This window comes from Vombatus ursinus, unplaced genomic scaffold (genome assembly GCF_900497805.2).
Source record: "Vombatus ursinus unplaced genomic scaffold, bare-nosed wombat genome assembly UNPS02014816.1, whole genome shotgun sequence".
Lineage (NCBI taxonomy): Eukaryota > Metazoa > Chordata > Mammalia > Diprotodontia > Vombatidae > Vombatus > Vombatus ursinus.
The window spans coordinates 17,916,766-17,943,134 of NW_020954594.1; the positions used below are offsets into that span (position 1 = coordinate 17,916,766).

At 34.9% G+C, this 26,369-nt stretch overlaps 1 protein-coding gene across 1 annotated transcript in view; it reads left to right on the forward strand.

The window, feature by feature from the left end:
* Positions 1-26,369, forward strand: part of LRP1B (LDL receptor related protein 1B) — a 2,189,733-nt gene that overhangs the window by 1,271,903 nt on the left and 891,461 nt on the right. The window contains exon 15 of the mRNA XM_027835590.1: positions 1,442-1,564. Within this exon, the coding sequence (XP_027691391.1) occupies positions 1,442-1,564 (123 nt within the window). The remainder of the gene's footprint in view (positions 1-1,441; positions 1,565-26,369) is intronic.

Consider the following 26,369-nt stretch of genomic DNA (forward strand, 5'->3'; position numbering starts at 1 on the left):
TTAACAAGAACATTTTCATGCTTCAAGTAAAAAGGTTTGAAAAAAATATTGGAGTTCTATAGATATAAAAAGAGGATCCAAACAATTATGACAAAATTTATATACTGTTATAGTTAATTTAGATTTTCTCTGTTACATTATAACGAGGTCAAGGGTAATTTCTCTTTTTCAATTCATGATATTCACATATGAAATAAATTTTTAAAGTCTGTAAAATAGTAACATTGTCTTAAAAATTTTAAATTCATACTTAGCAGTGAGTGGTCTGCATAACTCGTGTCATTATAATTGAGAATTGAATGTTTTATACCTCTTTTTATATATGAAAACATATCCTAATCTATTGTTTTCAATATTTTCCCTCCTTTTTACTCTAAATTCCTTGTATTTGTTCTCTCTATATTCTTGAATGAATTCTAATTTTCTAGAACCTGAATGTTAGCAAAATTATTAAATATGTGATTTATTCCTGTACATGATGTGAGATTGTCTAGGCAGAAAGCCAGACAGTCCTACAGCCAGACAGTCCTATAATGTATTACATTTCTGATTCCAGGGTCATGCAATAAACATGGCCATATCTGAAAAGAACTTTAAAAGAGGAGGGGTGGAGCAGTCGCTGTTGGAGGCAAAGTCTGAAGTAAGCTTAGTTACTTCAAAGTTCAGAGAGTGATACTAAAAGCTTATTCTGAATTATTAGCTTATGTAGCTTTTAATTGTGTGTTTTTATTTTGGAGGGTAAACATGCCAAATTGAATTTAGTTTTTAGAATAATAAAAATGGATCTTAATCTAATCTAGGTCATTCACTCTGATCTGACGACCATGCCATAATGATCTGTGCAATTGACTTAGATTTTATTGCATATAGCACAATTTTATGATATGTGGTTTTCTCCCCTCCCCTAGTATTATTCTTTACATGACATATCCAGCCCCTAAGGCATTCAATATACTAATCTAACTTGTCACTTTAGTAAATTTTTTTTCACTTGGATCTTACTGTCAATATCATTCGAAACCTCTTTTATATTATTCTGTTGTGTCTTTGAATAATTAAATGCACTTTATTTTAGAGTCTAAGTGGCTAAGCTGTTATAATAAAATATTTATTTATATCTTATAAAATGAGGTATAGAATTGTGAACAACTGATGGTATTGATATTGCCTCTTGGGTTACTAATGCTTTTGGTGTGTGAGTATGCAAATATACATATGTATGCATACATGTATACATGATTATGATATCATTGTTATTTATCTTTACTTTGTATATTCAGGCTTATATATGTATATTTGTTGATCTCAAAGAACCATCCTTTTAGTGTTGGAAGCCACTTTAATGATCATCTACAGATCATTCACAAGCAGAGGCTAATAACATACTGTCTGGTTTTACTTTGTAGATTTCTAAATGCTTTTCTTGATGTTTCCTTTGAAGGTAATAATGCCTGTCGAGTAAACAATGGTGGCTGTGGAACACTTTGCTTAGCCATTCCTGGAGGTCGAGTTTGTGCTTGTGCAGATAATCAACTTCTTGATGAGAACAGAACCACATGTACATGTAAGTTTCTTTTCTTGTAAAAGTTGAGGTGTGTGGCACTATGAAGAAAAAAGGAGAAGTGAAAATGAAGCTTAGAAATGGAAATCTAGAGGATAATGGAGATGCATTGCCTTAGAGAAATTTATCATTTAGCTCAATTTAAGTTCAAATATACAAATTGTGCTGAACGGTAATGAAGTGTGAATTATGACATCAAATTAGTAATTATGTACAACATACAAGTAAAATGTATATAAATACACAGAGGGAAAAAACAAGTAGCATGAATAGATCCTGGTATACTGTAGGGTGGATTTTCTTTCATTGTTTCTTTCTTTTTTTGTTGTTAGCCAATTGGGGTTAAGTGACTTGCCCAGGGTCACACAGCTAGTATCAGGTGTCTGAGGCCAGATTTGAACTCAAATCACTTAATTCCAGTTGCCTGCCCCAAAATAAATGAATAAATTAAAACAAACAAAAAATATTATTGACATTTTATTTAATATTTATTAAGACTTATAGTCAACTGGTCAAACAACGAACATTTATTAAGTATTTACTGTATGTAAGGCATGGTGCTAGGCACTGGTGATAAAAAGATAAAAATAAAATATATCCTGCCCTCACAGAGCTTAAATTCTATTGGGGTAAAATAACATACACACAAACACACAAACACACACATATATGTATGTGTGTATATATATATGTGTGTAGTGTGTGTATGTATATATACATATATGGATATGTGTGTGTGTATGTGTGTATATAGATATATATACACAGTCAATTTGTGAGGACATGTTGGACACTAGCAGATGAGGCACCAGGAAAGATATCAAGTAGATGATGGTTCTTAAGAATTTTGAAGGAAACAAGTGATTCTAAGAATACTCAGGAAAATTATTCATAAGATAAGACAAATAAAATTACAGTGCCCATTTAAAAGATACTTTCAAATTATTAAAAAAAACAATGAGGATTTTTCCCCATTTCTGTTAACACTGCTAGTGGCAAATCTAGGCTCTACTGCTCTTTAAAGGTCACTGCCAAAGATAGGAGTTAGAAAAGAAGTCTTATTTATGGTCAATTTCCCAGCAAACACAAAAGCCATTTGTGAAAAGTTTGCATTCTTCTAGTCATTATCTAGACTAATATAATCAGTTTTCCATTATTTGTTTTAAAAATCTAGCAGTCTATAAGCTCTGTGAAGACAGGAAACATATGTTAGCTGTATTATGTATTTCTTGGGAGATGTAAACCACTATCCTGAACATATTAGATACATAGTAAGTAACATATAAAGTTCTTCACAGTTCAGGAGCTATGGTCCTATGATGCTGTGATTTATATTGTTGTCATTTGTCAGTTGTGTCTGATTCATCATGACTCCATTTGGAGTTTTTCTTGGCAAAGATACTAGGGTGGTTTGCCATTCCTTTATCTGGCTCATTTTACAGATGAGGAAACCGAGGCAAACAGTTAAGTGACTTGCCCAGGATCACACAGCTAGTAAGTGTCTGAGGATGGATTTGAACTCAGGAAGGTTTATGGATTTATAGAATGGAATAATTAAATGTGATCAGATCTTTCTAGTACTCTTACTTCAATACCTCATAGTGAAATGAAGGTGATTCAGAGTTGACCCTGGACTTCTCGAATGATATGCAGATGGAATGTAAGCTTTGACATTTTTTATGTCTCTTCCATACATGAACTTCTTTCTATCACCTTAGTATATATAGTCCCCCAACACCCCTCATGCATTCTACTTCAATGGCTTCTTAATTAAATTTTCTTATTCTAGTCTCTTTATTTCATATCAGTCCTTTATACAGATGCCAAACTAATCTTGATAAAGACATAGGTCTAAGCATTTCACTCTTGCTCAAAATTCTTTATTGATTCCCCATTACCTTAGGAAACCATAAGTAAGTGCGTAGAGATATACACATACACAAACACACACACACACACACACACACACACACACACACATACACACACACACACACACTCCTAGACCCAGAAGGGCTATGGCCCTATCTTCCCCTTCTAAATGGGCTCCTAGCTCCGCACCAAGCATGTATTACTGGCCAGTCCTAGGAGAGCATTTGAGAGAAGGTTAAGCTCTTTCAACCCCAACCCTGAAGGATGGGGGTCATAGCTCAAAAAAATCTTAGGTTTGGCTCATGTGTAGGGTCTTCCCTAAAAAGAGGAGTATAGAAAGATACTCAATACATAGAATTGGTCAGGAATAGGACATATTTGGTTTTTTTTTTCCTACAAGAAATGCTAAATATTAAAAAAAAATCCTAAGTTTTCATTGGCAAGACTAACTGCTGTTATTCTTGTGTGTCTTTTGTTCTTGAAGTGGACCAATGATATCATGAGGATGATGTATTGATAAGTACATGAATTGAATTTTACAAGACTTATAATAACTCTGACAATCTCCCAAGACATTGGTATTTACCAAATAACCTTTTAATAGGGCACCTGCACAGCCATTTCACCCTCACTCCACTCTGCATTGCCTGACAACATCAAGGTTCATGTCTCCTGGGTTCTAGATGCGAGTTGATCTCTTTCTGCTGTCAATGGTTACATCTAAGAAGACTATTATAATTGCTGGAGGCTTTTCCTGAAGTATAGTTGTCACTGGCTGAGGACTAAGAAGATTCCAACCTCTTGATTTTACAAGGTTGGCTTCAAGACCAAATATATCCCTCTCAGGATTATTGTTTAGTCACCTATATCCAGGGAAGAAACACAAAATCAGAGTCAGAGAGGGGCCCAGGGTCCAGAACCCAGCCTCAGAATTACATAGGCAAGACAGGTGTTCTTTTGTCATGTGCTGGTATCAGCCATGAAGGGGTTTGGGCATAGGGGAGAGTTGCACACCTACCCTCAACCACTCCAAGAAGAAGCTTCAAGAATCACAACATTCTTGGCAGATTGGAAGAGAGATCATACCAGAGGGTATAGTCTGTCCTTTTTAAGTTCGTCTGATCAGGCTTTTTCTCCTAGCTCAATGGCCAAATCATCTTCCTACAGTCATCCTTCATGAAGGGTTGCTAGAGAAATCAAAGGACCACCCAGGGTTTTCTGTGTTATCCCAAAGGAGCAAGTTTTCAGCACTGTTGCCACATTTTTTCCCAGAAGTGACCAAGGCAAAGGCTAACACTCTATGGATTGTACTCTAGCCCTAGAAGACCAATTGGTCTGCTCTTTTACCATCCTGTTTCTACCTTCCCTTCCCCCACTTCCATTACAAATGTAGACTCTGGACAGACCTTTAAGGGCCTCCATAATCAAACTCCCTCCTATCTTTCCAGCTGTATTTCATATTACTTTCCTTCATAAAAATTATACTTCTACTTGTTCACAAACTTTACCCTGTCCCACTTCTGTACATTTGCCTGAGTTGTTCTCCATCCCTGAAATGTACTTCTTTTTCATCTCTGCTTCCCATAATTCTGATCTTCCTTTAAGTCTCATCTCAAGTGCCCCCTTTTTTGTGAAGCCATCTCTGATCTACTCAGTTTTTTTTTCTTTCTCTGTGATTTTTTTCCTTTTGAAAAATATGTTCTCTTTTCATCATTAATTTATATTTATTTATCTGTGTAAAGTTGTTTCTCCCCAGGATTATGTAAACTCCTTAAAGGTGAGGGCTATCTCGTTTTTGTTTTTTTCTTCCTAATACTTCCTAGTTATTACACATAAAGAGTACTTGAAAAAATGTTTATTCAAATGGATGTGATTGCTAAAATGAAAAGGCTTCAGGTACTGGTCCAGTAAGAGATAAAATATGCCTAATTCCGGAGTAGTCTTCTAATTCAGGGAAGAGAAGCCAATTATTATAAGACTGGCCAACAGTGATAATTTTTTTGGCGGTGATATCACAGCCCTTTTTTTTTTCACCCCAGCAGTTATGACAACATAAAGGTGAAAAAATAAGCCAAAAGGAAATAAGAAGCTCATGGTTCTTAGAGTAGCTAAAACATTTATTTAAATATTGGTATTAATGAATATCTTTTTCTTACCCCCAATGACCAATGAATGAACACACTATTGGAGAAAATGAGCCACATCAATACTGACTTTTTTTTTTAGTATAAATGAAACCAGAATACTTAAAGAGGTTACAAAGAGACAAACATGGATTCTTCAGCAAAAGCTGTTTAAAGGAGCTTGAAGGGTTGGTTTCCTCATGCAAAACATAACAACAAAAAACATATTTTAAGGGGTCGTCTTGGTCATCTCACCTTGGTCATCTCACCTTATAGTACACAGGATGATCAAAAGTAAGCACTTACTCTTGTTCAGGTCCTCATAGACTCTTGACTAGACAAGCTTCTTAACTGGTCTTTCTACATCATTTTCTTCCTTCCCTGATCAATTTGTCCACACCTCTGCCAAACTGATATTCCTAAAGCTCAGGTCTGAATATGCCACTCCTCTACTCAAAAAGCTCAGTGTTTCCCTATTTCTTCAGCATACAACATAGATGGGTAATGAAGTCTTTTTCAGTCTGCACCTAATTTTTCTTTTCAGGGTTATCGCACATTGTTCTCCTTCACACCTACAGTTTTCCTTTCCGGCTGGCCCACTTCCTCTTCCCAGTATAGGAAATTCCATTTAACGTCTTCATTCCTTTGAACAGGCTATTGCCAGGCATACCTAGAATATTCTCTCTCCTTCCCTTGTTTCTTGGAATCTTAGTTCACTTCAAGGCTCAATTCAAGTGTCTTTTCCTTAGAGAGAGGTTTCCTTAATTATTTCTGATTGTTATCCCCCTTGCCAAATTTCTCCCTTTTCATTTTGCATATTTTTGTTCTTCAGTCATTTCAGTTGCATCTGACTCTTCATAACCCCATTTAGGGTTTTCTTGGCAAAGATACTGGAATGGTTTTCCATTTCCTTCTCTAGATGAGGAAACTGAGGCCAACAGGATCAAGTGACTTGCCCAGGGTCACAGAGTTAGTAAGTTTCCGAGGCTAGATTTGAACTCAGTTCTTCCTGACTCCAGGCCATGTGCTCTATTCACTGTATCACTTGGTTGCCCCTTATTTTGCATATTCCTTTTATTTACTCAGCTATGTTCATGTTATATTGCCCTAGTAGAATAAGTGGAATTCCTCCTAGGGCAAGAACTGTCTCATTCATTCTTTTTATTCCCAATACCCGGGACATAATAAGCAAATGATAAATGCTTGTTGATTCTCCTGGTGGAATGGACAGATAAGAACAGTTTATTCAAATGGCCATGAAAGCAGCTGAAGCAGACACTGTCAAGCAGTTAAAGCTTGGTCAGGCATTGAGGACACTAAGGTCATCCATTGCATCCCAGATCATCACAGGTCATCTTGACTTTTGTGCTGCCACTGGACTTTGATGACTCTGGAAGAAAGAGTGAGGCTTTGTGCAACTCTGCCTCACTTAAATTAAATGTATAGGCAACTCGACATCACCCCATGATGTCATTGGTTCTCTTTGAAAATGAAGGACCCACAACAATATACAAGCAATGTGGTTGTGGGTGGTAAAGAGAATGATTCAAACCTAAATCCTCTGACTAAAAATTTTTGCTCTTTTCATCGTACCATGGTGTCTCATGCATGGTTCTATAAGAATCATGTAAGGAATACTCAACCTTCAAATGAGCTGAAAGTTTTCAAGATAAGTTAGAAGCAACAGAAAGTAATTTCTAGTCATATTGAGGCAAAGGGAGAGAGAATATCACTGCTTGAGGTGAATTTAGAAGGCTGAACTATGTGTGAGGTACTACAGTAGACATTGCTTCACTTTATCCTTGCCTTCAGGCAGCTCACATTCATTGGGGGTAGGTAATGGTCTTTCAATTTTGGGTGAGAGGGCAAGGTGTGAAATATAAATATATAAATGAATTCAAAGGAAACTATAGATAAAGGGATTATAAGATCTTAGAGCTTTAAAATAACTCAGAAGCCCTTGAATCCAACTACTTCTTTTTGCAGATGAGAAAACAAATTCTGAGAAATTCAGCAACTTGTCAAAGGTCACAAAGGCAAAAAATAGAGTGGATTTCTTGCTAAAATAGTCTTGTGAGAAAATTCAGGATCCTGAAGGGGAAATCATGTTATAAAATATTGGAAGGGCAATAGGAGGAGGTGGAGAAAGATGAATAGAAAAAAAAGCAGAAGAGATTATTATAATATAAGTATGCTATGAACTTCCTAGAAATGAATTTGACCAGAAGTTTGGGAAGTCAATCAAAATGCCAACATAGAAACATATTTAGCATTGGAGAAAATCAATTCTCTGAATACATTCTGAATCTTTCTCTTTGCCAGTAGCAAAACAACTGACTGGAAAGGACAGAATTAAAAAGCTAATGAGTAATTAATAAGATAAAGAGAGACAAATAGAAAAGAAGTAATGATCTATCTTAGATTAGGTCAAGTCATTGTGCCCTGGTCAGACCACCCTTGTAGTGTTATGTTGTATTCTAGGCACCATATCCCTGGAAGATCATTGATTAGTCAGAGAGCATCCAAAGAAGAATAAGCAGTCTACAGCAGGACTTTGGGTCATGCCTTATAAGGATCATTTGAAAAAACTACAGATGTTTGGCTTATAGAATAGAAAGACTAGCCTGGGGCATGATAGCTGTTTTGAAGTACTTGAACAGCTGTCATTGGGAAGACAGATTAGATTTGTTCTTCTTGGTCTTGGAAAGAAAAACTAGAAGCCACCGAGGTGAAATTATGCAGACATTTAAATTCTATATAAAAAACTTCCTAAAAATTAGAATTTTTCCAAAGTAAAATTGGCTGCCCCAAGAAATAGTAGATTCTCCTTCACCAGAGATCTTCAAACAAATACTGAATGACCACTTCTCACATGGTATATGTTAGAGTAGATGGGGTGTTCAAAGTGCTCTCTGACTGACATCCTGTGTTTCTGTGGCATTAGTAGGATGTAACATATTACTAATAATTGTTTACATGAGAGTAGTGGCATGGGACAATTTTAAATCTGATTAAATGGAATGAACAGGTTATGTAGTAAGGATGAGAGACAGCATGAGTTCTTTTGCTACTGTTGGGATATTGAAATGTCAGTGACTCAGTGGAAAGAGTAATAGATTTTGGCTCATCAAAGAATGAATTTGAATCTAGGCTCAAGTCACTCAGTCACTTATTTACCTTGGGTAGCTCACTCCCCTTCAGTTTCCTAACTGGTAAAATGGAAAGATTGGACCAGATGGCCACCATGGTCCCTTCCACTTTATATGTATGAACATATGAACCAGAGTAAGTTAATTGGCTGGATCTTCTATGGAGGATTTCCTGAAGGACAGGAACAAGAAAATGTACTATAGAAAGGTATGGAAGGCTTGTGATTTGCACTGGTGGAAAGAGTAGCCACAAGAGTGAGATTATACATCCATACAAATACCTAAATTAGTGGGATACAAGAAAGCTTCCTACTGAATCTTCTTATCACAGGAAGTGTCTTGATTAGTTATTCTCTGGACAAAGGATATCTTAGAATCAGCATCATAAAATATTAGAGCTCAATGAGTCCTTTGAGGTTATTTGTTCAACCCCTTAATTTATCAAATGAAACTAAAGCCCAAATGCATTAAATAACTAGTTCTCCTAGAACTTCTTCCCTTCCTATACAGGGGTTCCCAATGTTTATGCTCTTAGTTTATGATCAGAGTAGGCCTTGATCTACCTATTTTTTTTCTTTTTTAAACTAGATTTCACCCATATAGGAACATTTCTTGGTGGTTTAAGTAGATGAGCATGGGGGCACACATAATGATTTATCCTGGATTCCACACTTTTGTTAAATGTAGCCCTATGCATTTTCCCTTTGATTTTTCGTCCCTCTGCATGGCCAATCAGCTAGAATTCTGATGACTTTGAGTATATCTTTCCCAGTGGTAACTTCCAGGATCACTTGTTTCTTCCACCTTGTCTCTGGTTCTCTGCTTCATATTGTTTCCTTCCCTGCTATGCCTGCCAAAAAAAAAAATGAAACACACTAACTGGTTTCTTGGAATCCAGAGTCATAAATGTCTTCAATGGAATTCTCACTTAGCAAAGCCTTCTAGTTGAAACTTGGAAAAACTCAGACCAAGAGTTTTAACAGTGACATAAAAAAACCCTGAAATATATGCAAAATTAGCCAGACCACCATTGGACATCTTGCTATAAATACATTTAGAAGCAGCCTTTGGCAAGCAGTCAAAGAAGTGCTATAGAAAGTCATTGCTTGTCAAAACAGTTCTTAGGAGATTTGTTATTTATTATCATTTTAAATGTGTAACCAATGACAGTGAAAGTTTCAGAAGTTTTTTCCTCAGATTGTTTGATTCCAATATTTATCACGTATAAATAAAGTAAGCCCAGTGCTATGAAATCGTAGAGGGAAATGAGAAACAAGATGAACACATGTAGATTACTGATTTGTTTCACCAAGCATTGTAAAATGAATGCAAGCTGGTGCATTCTTCTTTGTAACTCTATTTTTCCTAAATTTATTTGGGATAGTGTTTTTTTTCTGTGTGGTAACCAAGTTGTTTTGGTCAGCATCTGCATCAAGCACTTCAGAGGAGTCCAGTTCCTGCTTTATTTGACAGTGTTTCTGATCAGTGAGAATGAAAGGCATAACATGAATTTTGTACTCATAGGCAATGAAGTGAATAGATTACTAATGCTCACTATGCATTTCCCTCAAACTCCATTTCTGTCATTGTCACAGAGAAAAAGGGGTGTCTCTTAAAATTTTGATGTATTGATAGATTTCAGGTTGTATGACTTCACATAAAAAAGGGCTGATATTTGGTGCAGTTTGAGAAATTTCGAGGTATACAGTAATTTTCTTCCTCATATTTCACCATTTCAACTTTTCCCTTATTTACTACCACTACTCACATAAACATACTTGTGAAACCTTCTTTTTGTTTCCTTAGATAAGAACAAATAAAACAGAGAAAAGAACCTGACTAATTCAAATATTTAAATGGCATCCCCACAGCCCACCACCATCATATTCCTCTCTTAGCAACATTGACATTTCAAATGGTCACAGTTTCATCAGTCTCTCCATTTTATACCACTTAGACCCAATAGTATACATTGCAAAAAGAAAAGTGGAAATTCAGCAATTTTATTGTAATTACCAATAGCCAAACCATATAGTTTTAATTTTAATAAAATCCCTCTGGGTCATTTAAAAAAAAATTATGTCAAGCTCTCCACTGCACTATACTACGTAATGAGTATTACTGTGAAGGAAAGACAAACAAAAATAAAGTGTCTGGAATGAACTAATCCTAAATTTTCTTTTTGGGTCTAGATCATAGCATTTAGATCCTGGGAGCAAGGGAATAAATTAATTTCCTCCCAAGAAAATAAATAAAATAAAACAAAAACCTCTCAAACTTGCTTTTACATAATTTATTCTATTTTAACATAGTATTATTTTCTCTAAAAGTTTCATATTTTCCTGTGATTTATAGAGGGAACAAGTGCTAGTATTCCCATTTCTAGATGGGAAACATGTGGACAAATAAGCTAAGTGCCTTGTTCAAGTCACATAGTAAAAGAATGGCAGAACGAATACCAATCTCCCCCATCTTGACAATATCTCTGATTATCTGTTGGACACTAATGATAGAGCCTAGGTAACAACTACACTGACAAAGCCTTGCCTTACAACTGACCAAGCAAAATAAAAAGAAATAATGTTGGAAAGACTTGTAGACATATTTTTTCTCTTATTTAGATTTTCCTCATTGAATTGATGTCAAATCAACAACCAAAAACATAAGAAAAATCAACAAAACCCTGCACAGATACTAGTTGGCTCTGAACTGAATCCTATGTTTGTTTTTTTTTTGACATTGAGCTTTGAAAATAAGGCCATGGCAAAATGAGATCGCAGCCTGTAGGAGGGAAAATGGCAAGCTATTTATCTGATTAAAGAAGAGTTCTAATCTCAGATAGTTTGGGATTAATGGTAAATAGAAGCTGGATTTCTTTCCCTTGTGAAACAGGTTACATCGAGATTTCTTATACAATGAGCAATAGAGAGAGGGTGGCTAGGATGCTACTTTAAATTCATTTGGTAAAGCTAATTATAAGAGGCACATGATAAAGTAGTCTGTCATAGCTTAGGCAGATAATGTATTTTAGCTACATCTAGTCAGGCCAAGAAACATTTATTAAGCACTTATTATGTACTAGGCACTGTGCTAAGTACTGGTGATACAAATACAAATAAAAAGTCAGGATTGCTACCTGGAAAGGAATGAATACATGGGTGGACTGGGGATCCTTCTTAAAATGAACCAAAGAGTAACATTATAGCATTTAATTTTATCACATGAGATTAGTTTGTAGCTGGGTTTGCAGGAAAGTACCAATGGGAATTATTCTGTCAACTATATTTTTGACCAGATTTTTTTAACTGATTAGAGCCAAGTTTCTACCAACTTAGTGAACTTTACTACTAATATTCTTCACATTATATTAATATATGGAGTTTTTTTCTTCTAGTATAACATCCTTAAAACTGGTTGAAATAGTGTGCCTTAACAGAATATGGATTGATATTTTTTTCCAGAATGATTAGTATATATAGGATTAGTATATGTGGAACTGAATTAATTTAGAGAAGTAAGTCAAATTTGGGAGACAACAGGAGCCATTTAGTCTAGAGAAGGCAATAATTCTCCCCTGATAGCCTGGGATTCCAGACAGCTTCCTAATATGCGTCAGACTAAAGGAGTGACTTCAACATGGAGAGAATTTGGCTCAATGTGTTACTCCTGTACCAGGTAAAGTGTTGTGCAATTACCTCTTCACAGTAAGCTTAGACCTTTTTTCACCTTCTGGAATACCAGATATATGCCCTGTCACAGACAGTGCACCAGAATAGTTGGGTCATTTATCTGTTCTGCTGTGACAAGCCTTATGTTCTAGGATATATGCAACCTAATATGTAGTAAAAAGTTTAAGTCAGTAAAAAGTTTAGGAGTCCTATCCAGACGAATATTTATGGCCTTCTGTGAGTAGGAACTCACAAAAGATTATGTACCACTTAGGTTGACTGCTCAGAAGACCACTCTATCTAATGAAAGGTCATCCTGCTGTGATGAAAGGAAGAAAAACCCGAACCCATAGCATCATTTTTCACACTGTCTTCCTTGGGGGAAAGAAGAGCTTATATTAAGGCCTACAATAAACTACAGCTCCATATTTTCCTTTAGCTACTCCTCCTTCCCCACTAACAGTAAATGAAAAGTAGGAGTTAATTAACTCCTGGAGTATCAAAATTCCCATGGTGGATACTAATAAAGGACATAGAGCCTATCTTGAGACATAAGGTACTAAAGGGCACTACTACTGTATTCAGCTCAATGAACAAAAGGACTATTAACTTCTTCTCAACATGACTTTTACTCTTTTACTACTCATATCTCCTTTGGTAATTTATTAGAATATAGTTAATTATAGTTGGAAAGCTGAATGGAGTGGGATGAGTTCTGTCCTTAAGAGTTATAAGATGATATAGTAATAGCTCTAGAACTGGAAGGGAATGGCAATATAGCTCAATCTCCTCACTGGAGAGATTAGGAAACTGAGGTCCAGTGAAGTTAAGAGACACATAAAATCACTTATATAAATGTAGTAGGTTTGGGGGCAGGATTCGAACCTAGGTCATCTGACTCTAGATCCAGTATTCTTCCCATTGCGTTCATCTCTTGGTTCTGACTCTTACAAACTACATGACCACAGGCAAACCACATTGCTTCTCAAAGCCTTCATCTGTAAAATGGAGCCAATGAGACTTACACTATTTCCCTCAAAGAGCTGGTTTAAGAAAAGCACTTTGTGAATCTTAAGGTGCAATATAAATGTGACAGAATTCAGATAAACAGTCCTGGGAAATGTTGATATCCCACTATTATTATTATTATATTCTTATTCTTCCCCATATTTTTCAATACTATCTAAAGAGAAATGGTCCTAGAATGGGTAATTATCATCTTTATATCATCTTTATATCTTATTCTCATTTTTATGATAGGATTCAGAGAGACAGGTGAGTGATGCAGCTAGATTGCTCGATGGATAAAGTGCTAGACCTAGAGTCAGAAAGACCAGGGTTCAAATCAGGATTTAGACACTTACCAGCTGTGCGACCTTGGACAAGTCACTTAACTTCTGTTGGCCTAGGGGGCAGATAGGTGGCTCAGTGGATAGAATCCTGGGCCTGGGGTCAGGAAGACCTGAGTTCAAATCCAGCCTTAGATACTTACTAGCTGTGTGACCTTGGGAAAATCACTTAGTCTGTTTGTCTTAATTCACTGGAGGAGGAAATATAAACCACCCCATTATCTTTGCCAAGAAAACGCCATGGACAGTATGGTCCATGGAATCACAAAGAGTCAGACATGACTGAATGAATGAACAATAACTACAAAGTGATGCAATGAATAGACATTGATGATGGAGTTAGGAAGACCTAAGGTCAAGTATGGCCTTAGACATATACTATCTAGGAGACCCCGGGCAAGTAATTTCACTTCTGTCTGCCTCAATTTCCTCATCTTTCAAAAGGGTGATAATAATAGAACTTACCTCACAGGGTTGTTGTAAGGATCAAATGAAATAATCTTTGTAAAGAATTTAGCACAGAACCTAGAACATAGTCTCTTAATAAATGCTTGTTTTATTCCTTCTTTCCTTTCTTCCTTTTTTCCTTCCTTCCTTTCTTCCTTTCATCTTTTCTTCCCCCCTTCCCACCTACAAAAATGGTCCTGAGACAATTAACTGTATTGCTATTATATATATATATATACATATATATATAACTTTCTGCATATTATTCTAAAACTTGAAATAAATAACTGCTTTATATAACTGAATGAAAGTGCTCAATGGATATAAGATCATTCTCTGATGTTTACTTAAGCATCATTGGTACAACTCCAATAGCTAATAGAGTAATGAGGATGATGTACACTTCGTTCTCTTACCTTATGATTTTTATTTCCTCTGCTAGGTATATACATGCATACATATACGTACACTATGAATGTGTGTGTGTGTGTGTATTTTTTTCATTCCCTGTAATTGGGAGGTTTGTATTTGTTGTGGAAGAACTGAAATGGAGAAGCTTAAACTGACTCTCTGAAAAGTGTCCTGTTTTATGTTAATTATTTTTCATATTATTATGTTTTTTTAAATAGAGAACAGATCTTCATGGACACTTCAAATACTTCTCACTATAATTGATTGTATTTCATATATTTGTAGTGTATGAAAATGCCATGAATGCAGACCTAAGTTAAAGACTTTATAGTAATCAACCAAGACAGTATTACTTTTAGGAGCTTTCAGAAAGTTTATTGAATAATTGTGTAATTGAAAGCAAGTTGTTTTTTATATCCCCTTGAACTTTTTCACTTTTTTATTGTTCCTCAGCTAATACATTGTTTTCTTGTGTTTCTATATTTTGGAAAATTTAACAATCCATGAGTGTTTTGTATAAAATGCATAAAGATGTTATTGATTTGTGTTTGAAGGAGTTGCTAGCATTCTCATTTTAATAATAGTTACATAAGATTTTCTTTTAAGAAGGGTGGTGTCAAGCTTATTTGTGGAGAAGAAACTGTAAAGTGCTTTACTAATTATTCATATGCCACTGTGAAATGTTTGAACCAAAAAACTGTGGATTTTGCTTGACCCTGTCATTATCCAATTTTGTAAGGAAGTGAGAGCTTCAATTACATCCCTTTGTATAACTCATCAGTAGTTTATTATAATAGTTGTGTAAAAGTTATCCATCTTGTGTTATTGTAATGTTGAAACTACTCACAACTATATCAATGACCAGAATTCTCCATGTCCTCCTTATTTGTGGGTTTTCTTTATCTTCAACTTGTTTACTTCTCAAACCTTGGTAATAATTTTTTGGTTGATATTATTTTGTGTGTGTGTTGTTTTGTCTCCTGATTTACCTTTTGCTTTTGATTGCTGTTGAAGGAATCTAGATTTTTGGCTTTGCTTTTGTGTTTCCATATTCCTTTGTTTCTTTGTTATCATTTTTGTTGATGTCATTGGTCAATATCATGTTTAGATTTCCTTCTGCATGGATTGGCTAGATATTGATCTAATTTCCAATGCCTCTCCAAAGATTTTCAATAGTTGTCATGTCACTTCTGCCATTATGGTGTTTGGCATCTGTCTATAAGTGTATTACTTGAAATCTAATTTTTCTGCTATTAGTCTTACTGTAGCAATAACTGTCTCATATACCAGTATGTATAGGCTTTGAAACTTTTTTTATACTTTCTTTCAAATGCTGTAGGACAATATATTCACCAATGATGTTTATAGTAGATAGTATTTTTTATTTACTTTGTATTGGTATGATTGTTATGCTAGTTGTGTTCATGCCACCAGACTCAAAAAAAGGATTATCAGTTTCCCATCCAAGTGTGCTCATCTCTTTTCCAAAATTATTTGACTTGTGTCAATTATGTTTTTATCATGAGATATAATTTCTGGAGTTTGCATTAAATAAAGATTTTCAGTGACTTCAGGGTGTTCAACTTTCTGTCTTTAGATGTTAGTAGCTCCTTGATTTGATCTTTAATTTAAACCAATTTAGGCTTAAGGATGAAGTGGGGTTTTTTGTCTTAATAATTATTCTACACTAGTCAGTAATACCTTGTTTTGTGACTTGGAGGTGAAGTTAACATTGACCCCAAAAATAAGTCCTTTTTTATAACATCTCTAATTTTGTTATGATATAGTTTTACCACTCAATAATTAAAGTATCAATGTATTTAGCCCCTTTCATTTACATTTGTGGTTTGCCCACTCTAATAGTAGTAATTTCTTTACAGAAGCATTTCCAGCAGAAATAGCTGTGATTTGTTCCACTGTATCTTGCTTTCAGTACCAGAACATAAAGGGCCAACACACATTCTCTTGCTCTCCATGTGTAGCAGATCATTGTGATGTTTTGAGAAGAGCCAGCACCAACTCAGTGATGTCCAATCTATTTGTTGGGTTGTTGGAAACAGTTTTATCATTCAGGTTGGTGTGCTACCCCAGGTAGTGATATCACAAGGTTCAACTAGTCAGGGTGTTAGGGTTAATTATTATTAATACTAAAAATAATAAATCCCAGGATCAAGAACTTGGATACAAAACCATCAAACAAGGAAGCAGTCAGGAACTAGGATCAAATTATTAGCCCAGATTCAAAACATGGAGTTCATTGGACACAGTAAACAGGGAGTGAAGACAAGATCAGAAGAGAGCAAAGGCAAGAAAAGTTAGAGAGGCACTAACAGTCAAACAGACTGTAAGAGTAAGGTCAGAGTAAAAGAGAACCAGTGTAAGGAGAATAGTGATGGGAAATGCCTTAAATATCTGATCATAGCTGGTAGTGTCTATTACTTGACCTGACTTCGGATTACTGTTCATTTCTCTATGCACAGTGATGCTATTTACTCACAGGGTCTTGATAAGTACTTTGAAGAAGAGAGTTTTATTTATGGATTTTTTTCTCTCCATTTCTTGGTAAATATCATGAAGAGGTTCTTTCCCTTTAAATGTTATGACAACAGGTCTTAAAGGATGTGTGTGAGCTCCAGGTTTATTCCCAGGAGTTCTGAATGTCATGATGCCTCTGATCCTAGCTATCTTAAAAGATTATTGTGATACAATAGTTTTATAATTGTTCACATCAGTTTCCAATGTTCTTTACTCTTAACTGACCTGATGGCAGAATTAGAGAGTTTGACTCAGGCATGTGAAGCATAATGAAAAGCGCAACTCAGTAGCAAAGCTTGCTTTGCATTTCCAGGGCTTACTAATATCTTGTAAGCTATTTGCAGATGTGCTGAGAGGCCTAAATGATAGATACAGTCAAATTATCACTTGATATAGCATAATGACACAATGAGAGCACTAGCTATGAATTCAGCATAGACTTTGCCCATAGTTAGAGCCATTTAATTGTATTGGGGCTAGAATAGTGTGTTTATAAAACCTCTAGTATGGTGGCTTTGCTTTATTCCATTCCCCCCATATGGTGGAAAGAACACTGTCACTGGAGTCAGAAGACATGTCGGGGTGTGTCAGAAGATAACAGCCTGTCTGAGTGACCTGGGGCAAGTTCTTAAACCTCACTATGTCTCAACACCTCATTTTTAAAATGACTAGATGGGACCTTAGGTTTATTCCAACTCTAGCTGTATGATCCATACATGCACCCTCTTGCATCTATCTTGGCATATTTTACTATAGTAGTGAGTGTGTGTAGTGTGTTTTGGGAGAAGGGACTGAAAAATCAGAGGCAGAGAAAGACAGACAGAGACAGAGACACAAAGAGAATAAAATAGAGACAGTGATATAGACAGACAGAGATTGGGAGAAGCACATAAATCTATGCAAACTTACTGTCCTCTTCTTTGGAAGCATGATTAACCTGGTGTTTATTAATTATTATTATTATTTTAGGAACTATTTGTCCCCCATGCTGGTCTAAGTTTATTTAAGGCACCCTCTCTTCGTTTGTTCTAATATCAGTAGATAGATTAAAAAATATTAGCAAGCTTATAAAATATCATTCCACTCCAAATATTCCCCAAATACATGTAACAATACTACCACTCCATATCACAAAAAAAGAAAAAAAAGCAAGAAAATTGAACCCTGTTAAATTTGGGCTCTGCCCACCTTTGTGGGATGTGGAGGCACTGTCCCAAATTTCGGGCAGTTTCATACTACTAGTACTAGTACTAGTACTCAGAGCTAGTTTTGGGGATCTGACAGTTTTGGGTGCTTCCAAGGTGGTATGATCCTGGAGAGAAGCTCTCACTGCTCTTCTGACCTCTGCTCTGATCTTCACCCCCGAAGGCCCCTGCTACTCCGCTGTCACAAGTGCTAGCATTCCTCTTAGTTCCAGAACTTCGACCAGGTCTCCGTTTCTCCCCATAGCTATGAGTGGTAGTGTTCCTCTTTCCCTTGGAACTGTAACCAAGACCCTTGCTTTTTTGTGACTAATAAGAAGTGATCCTCTCTGCCCTGGAACTTCCACCCAGAACTGCTTATAAGCAATATAGTTGCCAGTCAGCTCCAGCTGTACCCAGTTTCTGCAAAAGGGTCCTCTGTAGTCTCTTTCTGACCAGTTGTCTGACATACCTTACATCCTCCTCCCCCTCCCCAGTCCCCACTGTACTATCTCTGGGCTGAGAACTCATGAAGCTGTTGTCGTTGCAGCCATTTCCAAGGCCTTCTGCTGGTACTACTTCTGTGTTTGGGGCCAGCTCCCTGGTATCACAGACCTCTTCTGTTGACCTCTTAAGTTGTTTTAGGCTGGAAAAATATCTTACTCTGGCCTCTTGTCTTTGTCACTCTAAAATTTGATTTGAAGACTTATTTCAAAGTTGTGTGGAAGGGAATGTTGGAGAATTCAGTTGAATTGCTACCTGTATTCCACCATCTTGGCTCCACCTTCCCCAAGAAAGAAGAATTAAAGAAAATCAGGATGTCACTAAAGAACAGGAATAAGTATTCACTTGTTGTAGGATCACACTCTGATTACTTTTAAATTATCTTTCTCCTCCCCCCTTCTTCATCTAACCTGAGTTTTGCTCATACAAATCTTGGCCTGTTTTTGTTTGTTTGTTTGTTTCATGTCAATGAGTATGATAGACCAATCAATCACCCACCAAACATTCAGTAAGTGCTTACTGTGTTCAAGGCACTGTGCCAAGTACTGGGGATACAGAGACAATAGGAAATGTTTTGATGTTTATTAATTGATAATGAGTTGTTGGCCCCATTTTCATCAAGACTATCACCCACTTCTGGCTCTATGTGACCATCTACCTGCTCTGGATGCCAGGTCAGCCATTTTAGTGATGCTCTTACTAGCACCCTAGAATTTCTGACACCCTAGACCTTATCACAGGACCATACTATCATAGATTTTGAGCTGAAATGGGCCACAGAGATCATCTACTTTTAACCCCTTTACTTTACAGAACTTTCATAGGTGTCTCAACACATCCTATCTAGAGCATAGTAATTGGTATAAAGATATTATTTACTTTACTAAATTATAAGCCCCATGTGAACAGAGACTATGACCTATCATTGTGTCTCACTCATACATGTAATTACTCAGTAAAAATGTGGTGAGTGAATAAATGAATGAATGAACACTAAATGAATACATGAAGTGATACTAGTGCTGATGGTCACATAGAAAATCAAAGATTAGATAGGACTTCTGAATTTTCATTTTTGCACTGCTGTTGTGTCTGTGTCATTTCCCATCATTTAAATACACTTAACCTTTGTCTAGGATTACTGTCTTTGGCAACTAACATTGTCAGCTTAAAAGAAACCCATCTTCTATAATCAATAAGCCTAATCAGTACTAATTAGTCAGCACTGATGGATCCTTTTTACCACTTTGTAGCTGCATTTGGAAATAAGGAAAGCTTTTGTAATTTCAATGAAAACAACTAATCACATTTTTTTTTTCCTTGAGACACAATAGAAATCTCTGTCCATATCTGTCTTAAATTACTTTTGGGAGATTTAAAGGGTCATGAGATTAAAAATTGTCCTAATTTATACCTGTTAATTTATGGTTGTGATTACAAGTATGAGAGACTACCAAATGATGTTATATATGATATATGTATTTAGCAGTCTAATATTATATATCATCTATATCTATACTTATACCTATATATGGACAGCTAGGTGGCACAGTGGGCCTACAAGAGTCAGAAAGAGATATCTTCATGAGTTCAAATCTGGCCTCATCTGTGCCCTCATAGGTAAAATGAGCTAGAGAAGGAAATAGCAAACCACTTCATTGTCTTTGCTAAGAAAACTCCAAATGGAGTCATGAAAAGTCAGGCATGACTGAAAAACAATTGAATGACAAGACATTATCATCATACTTTCATGAAAATGACTCTTTGCTGATGAAACTTTTTTTAAAAGTAGCCAAATAGCCTTATGCTTATTTAAAACAAATTGGAAGTTTTGTCTGTTTGCATCTATACTCTTATTACTTAATGTCCACTTCTAAAAACTTCTGAAATTATGAGTATCTATATCTATAGATATAGATGTCTGTCTGTCTGTCTCTTAGAGACTATTTCCTTTTTTCTTTCTTGAATATTTGAATGAAAAATTTAAATTTCTGTTATAACAACATTAGTAGTTTCAGCTACTTGTCCTTTCCTTTTCTTCAACACAGTTGTAAAACTTCATAATAAATGTTCTATTGCATAGATATCCTTAGTCATTCAATGTATCTGTGAGTGAGATCATTTTAAAAATCAGCCCAATAGAGACAAGACTTCTTTTACATGATGCATCTTTTATGAGGACAGAATAGCTACTTCATTGGTATTATAAGCCCCAAATAGCTATGTAATCAAATTGACTTTGATGCACTAATAATAATAATAATAATGATAATGGTAAATAGTGTATTTCATTCATGCTACCATGACAATGAGCCAAATCAGTTCAAAGAATAAAATAAGTAATTGAAAATCATTCAAAAACTTTAATTCTTAGGTTTAAGAAGCCCTTTGAAGGACAAGGAAAATTTCTGGTCATTTATTTGGTTGTAAAATATCCAACACAATGTAAACACAAGTTAGCGAAAAAGACAACTTGTGCATATAATGAATGACTGACCAAGTGAGGTAAATCAAATTCTAGCTTCTCTACAAAACTGAAAAGCAGAAGGACTGGATTTGACTCAAAGTCTTCACAGTGATGCATGAATTTCTACCAGTGCAGTTTACCAGCTCTCTCTCAGATCTAATCCTGATCCTGCTTTTATTAACAATAGACAATATATCTAATAGCAAAGGAAGAAGACACCAGCAAGCTCTCCACATATAGGCTAATTGCATGATTATGTACAAAAGCATTCACAGTTTATATCACTAAAGATATCATGAACTGTTTCAAAAAAATTTATTGATATTATCTCTCTCTTGCATTTATCATTTTAGTTATTCCAAGTATCCCTTCCCAACCCCCTGTCAGAAAGCCATGCCATATGACAAATAGTATTTTTAGAAGAAGAAAAAAAGGCAAGCACAATTGATTAATACATTAAAAAAAAGTCTAAAAATATGTCTCTGGTTCAAAGGGTATATCCATTTTATTTGCATTATTTACACAATTCCAAATTACTTTCAACAATGGTTATACCCTATCACAGCTCCACCAAAAATGCATTAGTGGTCTATCTTTCCACTACCCCTCTATCATTGATTGCTGTGATTTTTGTCATTTTTACCAATTTGGATGGTATGAGATAAAACCTCAGTGTTGCTTTGATTTGAATTTCTCTTATTATTAGTGATTTGGAATATTTTTTCATGAAGTTATTAATACTTTGCAGTTCTTGTTTTGAGGATTGTTTGTTGATATCCTTTGATCATTTTTTCTATTGAGGAATGATCATTAGTCTTACATATTTATTAATCATTTATATATTTTGAATACCAACCCTTATTAGAGAATTTGGATACAAGGTTTTTCCTAATTTGCCTACTTCCCTTTTTATCTTAAATGTATTAATTTTGTCTGTGCAAAAGCTTTTTAGTTTCAAATAATTAAAGTTATCTTTTTTATCATTTGTAATTGTTTATAATAAACACTTGTAATTGATTAAGAATACATATTGTAGCGGCAGCTAGGTGGGGCAGTGGATAGAGCACCGGCCCTGAAGTCAGGAGAACCTGGATTCAAATTTGGCCTCAGACCAAACACTTGACACTTGCTAGTTGTGTGACCCTGGGCAAGTCACTTAACCCCAATTGCCAAAAAGAATACATATTGTATTTATAACTGTGAGAGGGACATGATCTGCTTCTCTTCTATTTTTAATAGTATGATCTTTAATTTTAAAGTTATGTATCCATTGAGAATATATTGTGAAATTTGGTATGAGGTGTTGGTTCAAGCTTTATTTTTGCCAGACTAATTTCTAGTTTTCTCAACAGTGTTTTTTTTTTAATAAAATAGGCAATTTTTCCCTAGGTAATTTTTATTTTTTACTTATCAAACATTAGAATATTGAATTTTATTGTCTCTGGATTTCCCTGGTCTCATCAGTTCCATTGATCAATCTCTGTATTCTTTATCATACCAGATAGTTTTGATAATTGCTGCTTTATGATACAGTTTAAAGTTTTGAAATGCTATTCTTCCTTTTTCTCTACTTCTTTTCATTATTTCACTTGGTATTCTAGGTCTTTTGTTTTTTCAAATGAATTTTATTTTTAACAGGTTCTATAAAGTATCTTCCTTAATTTGATTAACATAGCATTAAAAGTGTAAATTAATTTTAGTAGAAATCTCATTTTTATTATATTGGCATGGCCCAACCAAGGACACTGAATATTCCCTCAGCTATTTAAAGTATTTTTTTTAATTTCTTTAAGAAGAATTTTGTAATTCAATCTATACAAGTCTTTTATATGCCTTGGAAAATTTATCCCAAGACATTTTATGCATTTTACAGTTACTAGGAATAGGATTTCCCTTTTATTATTATTTCTTGTATTTGTTACTGTTATATAGAAACATTGTTATTTGTGAGGATTTATTTGCATGAAACTTTGCTAAAGTTATTGTCTCAATATAATCCCTAGGATTTTTCAAGTAAATCATCATATCAACAAACAGGGATAATTTCATCTCCCCTTTACTTTTTTTTATTCTTAATTTCTTTCTCTTGTCCTATTGCTATTACTAGCATTTTCAGAATTATATCAAATAATACTGAGAAGAATAAACATCCTTGGTTCACTCCCTTATTTATTAGACTTTTATGAACTGTTACTAGAAAATAATATATTGACTAAGGAGTAAGAAAAGGAGATGTGTGCTAAAAAGTCTAAAATTTTTAAAAACAACTTATTATCATTTTCATAATTATTGATCAAGCTCCTCAGAACAATTTTATTTATAATTGCTTCTGTTGAATATTGTAAAGCCTCTAACTCAGTATGCATTACTTGTCATGATGTTGATATATAGATATGTAGCTGTAAATATATAGATGGATATAGCTATATATTAAACATACACATATGTGTACACACATACATACATATATCACAGTTTTGTGGAAACACTGGAATATAGTATGTCTACATGGAAATCTTATCTCTATTTAAAACATATAGCCAACACAATAATATTAAAAACAGTTCATATGATACATGACATTCTGTCTTTCCTTAACTAACTCCAATACCATTCCCTTTAAATAGAGCTAAGTATGGCACCCAAATTAAAGAGGAAATTGAATAAAAAAGTCTTATTAGTGACTTGATGTTGAGCTATATGCCTCCTCCAAAAATCCAATTAAACATCTTCTTCATCCTATAGAATATTTTTCCCAATGATTCCAAATTTGGATTGAATAAATGTAAAAGTCTTAATATAAACCAAAGAAAATAGAAATTGAAGAATTTGAGCTTGAATGTAGAGGCCATATTGAACTACTAAATATATGCCATAGCTACATATACATGTATACCTTGCTCTCCCTCAGGCAAGATGCAATGAAATTAAAGACATCAAAGGAAAGACTGTGACTGAATATGTTAAGAGACTTACTGGCATCCTGAGAACAAAGCAGAATGAGAATAATACATTGAAAGCATTTAGTACCTATTCATCTTAATGTGTGTTTTCAAAACTGTAAAATGGACCATAACAGATTTAGAAAGAATGCTAACAAAATCCTTTGCAATACTGACAAATTATATGGCCCATTACTCTTAGTCATCTATAGAAAGTTTAAGTTTCTCATCAACAAGGATGAAGAGGATTGACATTCTTATTATACATGATAATCAGGGGGATATTATTTAAATATTTTTGGAACAATCAGATATCATTTCACTAAGCAGTAGTAAAGACTTACAAAGGGAATATCCACATGAACTCCCCAAATGATATGTTGTCATAGAATCATCAAACAAATAATTGAATCATGTGGATTTGATTATGTAAATGGAGTTTATTTTCACAATTCAAGACCAAGTCATTGTTGCCAAAAACTATGGAAGAGTTGTGCTCAAGGGGCCTGGACTTAGTAATCATTGTTGATTTCACCCTCCCTTTATATAAAACATCACTAAATGTTGTTAAAAATTATCACATCTCAAAAATTAGTAAGACATGACCTCATGGCCAGAATTCTACATTAGAAAATCACTGTCTTTTGTTGCCTGCTAGACTAATGCACATACTCCAAATACATTATTTCAAAGTATCCTGTAAAATCCATCCATTAAACTCTCCTGGAATGAGAATACTATCTCATACTGAAATGTTGCTCTCAGTTGCTAGCCTAAAGTGGAGAAGTAATCCCATTTAATCTTAAGCCTGGCATCTACTCAGTCAAAATGAAAAGTATCTGATAGGAAATTTGGCTTAGTCATTGTAGGGGGAGAGAGAATACTCTTAGCACATATTAGTTAAGTATTTATGGTAGGTATTGATTATGCATCTATTTTGGATACTGTCGGTAAAAAAGAAACATGAGACATGATTACTGCTTTCAAATATCTTACAATTTACCTGGAGAGATCAGAAGTATTACTTTTTATTACTTATATTTTTGTATGTTTTAATTTTGTAATTATTATTAATTAATTATTAGGGAAGGGACATCTTGAGCTTTGCCCCAGGATTGAAAAGTTAGAAGTCATGAAGAGAACCATCCTATTGACACTTCCTCCCCTGTCTGGCTTTAGCAGCATCAGACATATCTTTATCACAAACTTCTTTCCCCCATGGCAGAAACATCCACCATCCTACTCACAATAAGAAATCTGTACTTGAACTTTCACTTGTCAGTGTTCTTAACCCCAAATTGCATCCTAGGTGACCTTTCCCTTTCCCCCAGAAGACATAGACTTTTCCTTAGGTATAAAAATTATTAGTTTGGCCTCTAGGAAAGGCAAGAATTATGGATATGACAAAATAATACAGTTAGAGGACAACTCAAAAGCATACAATTTGTGCTAAGTTATGTGCTTAGACAATAATTACTATAAGATTTCAGAGAAAAGAGAAATCACAAAAAGATTTGGTGCATTCAACCAGCATTTCTGTTAACATTTGATTTCACATCCTCTCTATCTAGTGGCTATTAGGAAAAGGTATCCTCAATTGGCCTATGAGACAAGGGGATCAGTTATAGAGCATGAATTTTTTTGAGGGAGAGGTTTGTTCTATTTTTAATCATTAAGATTTGAACCCACATAAATCACATCACTAAGTCCAATGCTACTTGAGCACTTTTGTTACAAGAAAAAAAGATTAGAGTTAAACTCTGATAAAATTATAGACTCCTGGGGAGCAAAATGCTATTCAGATTGCTTGCTTAAGAAATGTCAGCCCCATGCACCTGGAGTGTCTGTGTGCCTAAAAAAGGGGATGGAAAGGACTCATGATTACTTTTGTTGTAAGTGAATATTTCTTTAGTCTGACTCATTCTCTCTTCTTTGGAGAGCTTAGATAAAATGGTGTCTAGACCTATTATGTCATTCACTTCTTCTACCTCTACATAGGCATCCCCCTTATACCTTGTTAAGAGTGCCCTAAAGACAGATTTCCTACAGTGATATTTCAAGTTATTCCATTCACAATATATGAAATCATCAGTGACTAGAGGACAAAGTAAGAAAGTGGTCATACATATACATATACATATACATATACATATACATATA